The sequence below is a fragment of the Palaemon carinicauda genome, chromosome 33 (assembly GCF_036898095.1).
Source record: "Palaemon carinicauda isolate YSFRI2023 chromosome 33, ASM3689809v2, whole genome shotgun sequence".
NCBI lineage: Eukaryota > Metazoa > Arthropoda > Malacostraca > Decapoda > Palaemonidae > Palaemon > Palaemon carinicauda.
The window spans coordinates 8,526,416-8,535,002 of NC_090757.1; the positions used below are offsets into that span (position 1 = coordinate 8,526,416).

The 8,587-nt window shown below is 33.2% G+C and overlaps 1 protein-coding gene across 1 annotated transcript in view; it reads right to left on the reverse strand.

Moving 5' to 3' along the window:
• Window positions 1-2,287, reverse strand: part of LOC137626040 (uncharacterized) — a 60,546-nt gene extending 58,259 nt beyond the window's left edge. Inside the window, exons 1-2 of the mRNA XM_068357125.1 lie at window positions 2,258-2,287; window positions 1,559-1,724 (exon numbers count right to left, since the gene is read on the reverse strand). Coding sequence (XP_068213226.1) covers window positions 1,559-1,724; window positions 2,258-2,287 — 196 coding nt within the window. The remainder of the gene's footprint in view (window positions 1-1,558; window positions 1,725-2,257) is intronic.
• Between the last annotated feature and the right edge of the window lie 6,300 nt (window positions 2,288-8,587).

Consider the following 8,587-nt stretch of genomic DNA (forward strand, 5'->3'; position numbering starts at 1 on the left):
AATTGATGCAAAGGGCATCGCTTAGATTTCGCCTGTCGTCTCTATCTTGAGCTTTTAAATCAATACCTCTATTCATCATCTCCCATTTCAAGTATCCTAGTTCTCAGCCATGTAGGCCTGGGTCTTCCAACTCTTCTAATGCCTTGTGGATCCCAATTAAACGTTTAGTAAACTAATCTCTCGGGGAATGCGAAGAGTATGCCAAAACCATTTCCATCTACCCCTCATCTATGGAATTGTATTCCTGTACTCATGCATTAGTTAGTTTCACTAAGTTTATTAAAAGTTAAGAAAAGGATTGTGTATTGAATTTAGTATCATTTGTTCCGGATAATAAATTTGTAATGAAATTCAATACATGTGTGATGATGTCTTTTATACGTGTAGCAATTGACACAGTGATATGTATATTTGTGGCAAAGTAGGTTTGTGTATTAGTATACTTATCTGAAAGCATATATGAAATAATGTTTTTTTATGTAACCCTTTTTGGGTAGATTATCCATAACACTGAATTTTCTTACAAACGCATTAACTTCATGTATATATTAATTTTTTTTTTTTTTTTTTTTGTGGATATAAGCTATTGTGACAATGAGAAATTTATGTGTGTTTAGCCAAAGATATAAAGAAATTTGAGACTGCAAGAATATATATTTTTCCTATATAACTTGGGTTTGTTTGCAATGATGATCATGTAATGAAGATCATATTACACTTAGAAAGGAAAAACATAATTACGAACGTATAAAGTTTCAGTTTATGAAAGGATTCTCGTTTAATGTTATTGTTTAAAAGAATAAGGGATTGTGGTAGCCGATGTGGTAACGTCCTTGACTGGTGAACCCCATATTTACCTCTTAGAGTATTTTTGTTGAGAAATAATACCCTCCTTCAAAGAAAATTCTTGAAAAGAAGGATAATAATTGTCCCCTACCCCTGTCACAAATAAAAACTAAGAGTAATAACAAAATTCATTTTCAGGAGCTTCGGTGTTGTTTATTTTTTAAAAGAGGTTCATAATATTGTATTACATGAAATGTATCGTTATGGCAAATATCTGGTCGAAATCAGTTGTATACGTTATTGTTAAATTGGTGGAAGTATTTAAAATACTAAAGGTAATATATACACAACAACAAAAAAGTTGAAAAAAGGGAAGAGATGATTGAAATCTGTTTCAAGTGGGGGCACCCTATCATATGGTTCGGACTTGTAGAGAGAACGAAAACGGGAAGCGCTGGAAAGCATGGTTTATAGAGTGATAGATGTGCATTGTTAATTGAATATCTTCTCTTCAGATATTTATTCAATTTTTGCGTGTCTTTTTTTTATTTACTCAATAATTTTAGAGTTTTCTCTTTCATTTTCCACCATCTTCTTTACCTTGCTATTATTAACTCTATTTCCTTCTCCTCCTCCCCTTTTCCTTTACCTTCCATCTCCCTTCTCTGTCCCTATTCCCTCTCCTTTCGCTTCCATTCCCAGTCTCCCATAAACGGGAGTAAATCAATTGATGCGTCACAACTGCACATTTATTTGTAGCCGGTGTTCACACCGTGACATTTTATCACGCGATTGAATACAGATTCTGCTCTATAAGTCGGGAGACACTGCATCCCCCTCGCTTGTATCTCCTGAATTCTACTACCTTTTTCTTTTTCCTTCCTCTTGGTTCTTCCAGGTTTCGGGAGTTTTGTTCCTTCTCGCTTCTGCTGTTCTAGCTGCAGTGGAGAGTCACAGGTACATTAAGGTTAAACTATTTGGACAAATGTAATGTTTAGATATGAAATTAACTTCTCTCTTGATGGAGAGAGAGAGAGAGAGAGAGAGAGAGAGAGAGAGAGAGAGAGAGAGAGAGAGAGAGAGAGTTACCCTTGTAAGTCCCTTTTCTTTTGGCTCTCGTACTACCACTATCTAATAACTTTCGCTTTCATTTCAAGGTAGAAGAGTCTTTACCTGCTTTATGACGCTTGAAAAAACTTTTGTCTTTCAGAACTTGTCAGAACTTACATATTCGACAATGGAAAACTTTTATCAAAACATTCTCCTGTATAAAGAAAGAAGGATTTTAGTGATGAGTAATAATTAAGATCAATCATTTAGTATTATTACCTACTGAAATATTAAAGGTGTCTGCTATCAGTTCCAGTATCATCAGAATAGATGCTCACCAGAACGTCAGCCAGGCAAGCCCAATCCCCACTGTGGTGCCCAAACACATTAGTGGCCTCACCAGCAAACAGCTTAAACTTACTGTCCCGGGCTGGGATCGATCTGCTACCATGCGAATGCTAAGCGGACACGTTACCGCTGTAATAGCCAGGAGTGTACAGTAATTTTTGCATAGAAGTAATGCCAGAGAAAGGAAAATCTCTTCAAAAGGTTAAAATTTCCACATAATTTGTTTGTCAGTTTCTACTGGAGTTGATATTGACAAATTATCAAACGTCGATTGACTGATGAGTTTCATCATGTTATGGTTTAGCGCTAAATGCTTAAGAATATACTTTTTCATTTCATTTATGTTTATACAATTAAGCAATTTATTTTCTATTATTCACCCTTTCTATTGACTTACACCTATCTATTTGCCTTTATCTACATATATATATATATATATATATATATATATATATATATATATATATATATATATATATATATATATATATATATATTGCAGAAAATAAGCGTAAAAGAATATTGAATGATAAAAAAGTCCCATTGATGACAAAATAAAATTGTAATTTCATATAAATTGCCTTATCCGCTGACCTTTTGTTGGGGTCCTATACGAGTTATATAAATATCGAAAATTCGGAACAGTGTTGGTCAATGAAGTAGAGTAAAGGAACAAACTCTAATCTGAGTTGCTTGGGATGTGCCCCCCCCCCATGTTTTTTTTTCTCAAGTGTTTAATGGGTGAATGTTAAAAATAGAGATTTATTTTATTATACATATATATATATATATATATATATATATATATACATATATAGGTAGATTGATAGATAGATAATGTGTGTGTAAATGGAATAGTGAAAACATGAAAAAGCTAATCAAGGGGTAACAAGAAAGTATGTAACAGTTGGTATTCAGATAGTTTATATATATATATATATATATATATATAAATATATATATATATATATATATAGATAGATAGATAGATAGATTAATATATATATATATATATATATATAGATATATAGATAATGTGTGTGTAAATGGAATAGTGAAACCATGAAAAAGCTAATTAAGGGGTAACATGAAAGTATGTAACAGTTGGTATTCAGATAGTTTATATATACATATATATATATATATATATATATATATATATATATATATATATATGTATATATATATGTATATATATGTATATATATATGTATATATATATATATATATATATATATATATATATATATATATATATATATATATATATATATATATATATCATCAGCCTTTACTTGTCCAATGCAGAACAAAGGCTTCAGAAATGTCTTTCCAATTGCGTCTGTTTATCATCTTTTATTTCTATGCCAGTGTACACCTTCGAACTTTCTTAGCTCGTTAAACCACCGTCTTCTCACCCTTCCCCTGCTTCTCTTATAATCTCTAGGGACCCATTCTGTTATTGTTAATGTCCTTCTAATATCTGTCATTCTCATTATATGACCTTCCCATGGCTATTTCTTATTCTTACATTTTGTTAGAATATATATATATATATATATATATATATATATATATATATATATATATATATATATATATACATATACGAGTGTGTGCTAAAATCGTATGAGAGGAAAAGTTAATCACGAAATCTGTGAATTACGAAAAGTGTATAGGAGCTCTGTTAAAGTTGTGGAAGAGAGTGGAAGAATTCATGGAAGGAAATCGTTGTAAGTTGAGATCAGACTGATCGACTCACTGTTGTTGTTGTTGTTGTTGATGTTGTTGAATTAAGCAGGCCAGCACTTGCAGCAACTTTTACCCAATATCTGAGGTATTGAGAAGCCTAACCGTCTCAACGAAGCGTAAGGGATAGCAATTTTATGCTGCCATGGAGCTCACGAGAGCAATGCCCAAATTTGATTTATATTTAAGAGCAAAGTGTGTCAACGTTTGCTTTTTGTGCTTTCCCATCGTTATCCCGACATTAGGGGTCGGTTGCCTGATGTGCCCTCTCCAATGCCTCTATCATAGGCATCCTCTTCCACCAAACCTCTTCTCTCTATATCATCCTTCACCTTATATTGCCATCTATTTCTCTGCCTCCCTTTCGATCTTCTCCCCCTAACATGTTCCTCCCAAGCCCTCCTCACTCCCTCCCCACCATTCATCCTCAACTCGTGCCCAAACCATCTCAGTCGTGACACTCTTATCAGCTCTGTGATTTTACTACGCCTGCCAATCTTCTATCATCATTTTCCAATCTGTCAAGCAGTGATAGTTCCATAATCCACTTCAGCATTTTTATTTCGTGTTCTGTCAAGCTTTTGCTTCCTCTTAGAGCCTACGTATCCGATTCATACATATGCATCTCTGTCGACTATCTTTGAAAGTATCAACCTTTGCGATGGAATAGAAATTAATGTTTAGGAAGCCTCTTTCGAATACGGGAGTGAGACGCTGTGAGGTACACCGGCACGTCATATCTACGTCCGAGTGTTTAACGATTAATTAGCTACGCCTATGATGCAATCCTTCCTAAAGGCGATTCGTTCTAATCCCAAATACTCAAATCTTCGGAATGAGGAAATTTTTAATAAATAGTTTTCAGGGAAATTGGTCTTAGAATCATTCAAATGATTCAGGTTTCATCAGCTCCTTTCATCGCTGATATCCTGTTCAATTAAATAACAGGAAAAACAGGATGCTGATTTTGTGAATCTTAAGACTCAACATTTTTTATATATATATATATATATTTTATCACATTATCAACTGAATATCCAAACATTGATATAGAAACGTAATACTTATTTCTTTGAACTACAAATCACTAAGTGATTTGTGGAGATCCATCTTAGATAAAAGCAAAGTTTCTTGTGGAATCAATACTAAAGGTGGAGATTTCATTGTATTGTGCAATCTGAATTCGTGATTGTTTTGCTTTAAACAAATCTTGAGAAGTCTTGTGACTGCCTTTTAGTGAGGAATGCTTTTGATGAAAATAGTGAGTATTAGATTTCTGGCCATATATCTTCTTCTTCTTCTTTTTTTTTTTTTTTTTTCCTTCCATGAAGGTCTGGCCATTATTTTTTTTTATTATTTTTTTTTTATAAGAATAGCGAGTATAGGAATTCTGAACATCATTTTCTTTAATGAAACTTGAGTATAAGAGTTGTTTTATATTTTTTTATGAAAATGGTAAGTATAAGAGTTCTGGCTATAATTTTCTTTGATGGAAATAGTAAGTGTGAGATTTCCGACTAAATTTTATCAAAGTAGTGAGTATAAGAGTTTTGGCTAAAATCATATAATCTTGATGCCAATAGAAATTACAATTGGAGGATGCGTCTCTGTGCTCTTTTTGATAATCTGTTACATACACAAAACACACACACACTATATATATATATATATATATATATATATATATATATATATATATATATATATATATATATTATTATGCTAAGCTACAACCCTAGTTGGAAAAGCAGGATGCTATAAGCCCAGGGGCTCCAACAGGGAAAATAGCCCAGTGAGGAAAGGAAACAAGGAAAAATAAAATATTCTAAGAACAGCAAAAACATTGAAATAAATATTTCCTATATAAACTATAAAAACTTTAACAAAACAAGAGGAAGAGAAACTAGATAGAACAGTGTGCCCGAGTGTACCCTCAAGCAAGAGAACTCTAACCCAAGACAGTGGAAGACCATGGTACAGAGGCTATGGCACTACCCAAGACTAGAGAACAATGGTTTGATTTTGGAGTGTCCTTCTCCTAGAAGAGCTGCTTACCATAGCTAAAGAGCCTCTTCTACCCTTACCAAGAGGAAAGTGGCCACTGACCAAATACAGTTTAGTAGTTAACCCCTCGAGAGAAGAAGAATTGTTTGGTAATCTCAGTGTTGTCAGGTGTATGAGGATAGAGGAGAATCTGTATAGAATAGGCCAGACTATTCGGTGTCTGTGTAGGCAAAGGGAAAGAACCGTAACCAGAGAGAAAGATCCAATGTAATACTGTCTGGCCAGTCAAAGAACCCCATAACTCTCTAGTGGTAGTATCTTAACGGGCGGCTGGTGCCCTGGCCAACCTACTACCTATATATATATATATATATATATATATATATATATATATATATATATATATATATATATATACATATATGTGTGTGTTTGTATATTCGTAATTATGTACATATATATATATATATATATATATATATATATATATATATATATATATATAGTAATTTTCTAGCTGGCCTATTCAGATATATTCCTATTGTTCATACAATCCGGCGACAAATCACTGCTATATACAACTGCCGTTATTATCATCATCACTACTACTACTATCATCATTATGAATTGTAGACTCGCCCATCCACAAATTACTTACTAGCAATGTCAATTTATAGCTTTAATTTCCTCGCCGAGCCTATGATGCAACTCTGCTTCTTAGAGGGCTAATTCTTGAAAGTTTGATGGTTTTAGTTCAGATGATTCTCGAGTTTATCGTCGTGGAACTTTAGCTCTTCAGAAGACGATAAGTGTAATGACATGAGTTGGAAGATCAAGTGGCAGTATGGTTGTTTTTTGATGATGTGCCCTTTCTATTGCGCCCTAATCTATGGAGTTATTGAATGGGAACTTTTTTTTTTTAATTAGGGTTTTGAAAGGGTTATTTGGAAAATTTGAGTGATTATTAAGGGATTGAATTATGGTTAGATGGATACACACAGGCATATGTGTTTATAAATATATATATATATATATATATATATATATATATATATATATATATATATATATATATATATATATATATATATATACATACATACATACATACATACATACACATGCGTGAACCTGTGTTCATTTAGCCATAATTTGCATTCTTGACAGTTTTATATATTTGTTACTGTATATGTTTTTATTAAATATATATGTATGTATGTATATATATATATATATATATATATATATATATATATATATATATATATATATATATATATATAATATTGTGTGTGTATGTATATAGATAAATGAGTGGCCTGGTATCAAATCCTGGAGTTTTTAATTCGTATACTTTGTGAGATAAAAAGAAGCAAATGACCTAGAGTGTACCTGGAAAGTACACCTTTGTGTAGCACAGAGTACTTATCGGGTTCGACAATGTGATAGAGACCTACCATATGTAGATATAGCCAACTACTAAGCCCTTCTCCTCCTTAATGAGGACCAGGGAAGGCCAGACAATGCCTGTTGATGACTTCGTAAGTGAACCCAAAGGCTCTCCACCTCCACTCCATCCACTGCTCACAAGGATGCTGAGGTAGCAGACACTACTATAAACTATCAGACTTGAGCCTGACTTGAACTCCGGTCCAGCAGATTGTGAGATAGGAAAGTTTCCATTAGGCTACCACAATCGCTACACTAGAACAGGTAATCCACTCAATTGCTTTCAAAATATCATATGCTATATCAGAAATATATTCTTCTATAGCTTCTGTACCATGGTTTCCAATGTCTTGGGTTGGAGATATCATGCTTGAGGGTACACTCGGGCACACTATTCTTTTTACATATATTCTTCCCTCACTTGGTTATTTTCTATGTTGGAGCTCTTGGGGTTATAACATCCTGATTTTACAATTAGGGTTGTACCTTAGTAAGTGATAATGATAATACTAATAATAGTAATAACTGCTTTCAAAATATATACTTTATCATTAGTATTTTTTTATAGCCTCTGTACCATGGTCGCCAATGTCTTGAGTAAGAGTACCCTTGCTTGAGGGTACACTCTGGCACACTATTCTTATTACTTATTTCCTTCCCTCCCTGGGCTATTTTCCTTGTTGGAGTCCTTGGGGTTATAGCATCCTGCTTTTTTTTTAACTAGGGTTGTAACTTAGCAAATAGTAATAATAGTAAGAATAATAATAAGTTCTTCTGTAGAATGAGGCACCCCACAGATATATATTCTCCATTTATCAGCTCCAAAATCTCGACTGGGTAATTTCTCAAAAGACAGGATCGACCTGGTCGTGTTAATAAAGGCTACACCGAAAGAGAGGAGGAGAGAGAACACGGGCGATCTACTGCTGATCTTCTCTTTTCTTCTCTCCCTTCCTTTTCATCCTTAATTTCCTCCTCCTTTTCATATCAATCTTCCTAACTCATTTCGCCCAAGCTAAGAAAGGGACACCTGTCATACCGCCCTTTAAGGACTCGTCTCCTTTTTGTATTTAAATTTATCTTTTTCACTTTTTTACCTCATAGTTTATGCAATTTTTATCCATTATATTAGATATGTATTTTTGATTCATTTATTTAATATTAATGAAGATATTTATTCTTCCTGATGTTACTCGGGCCA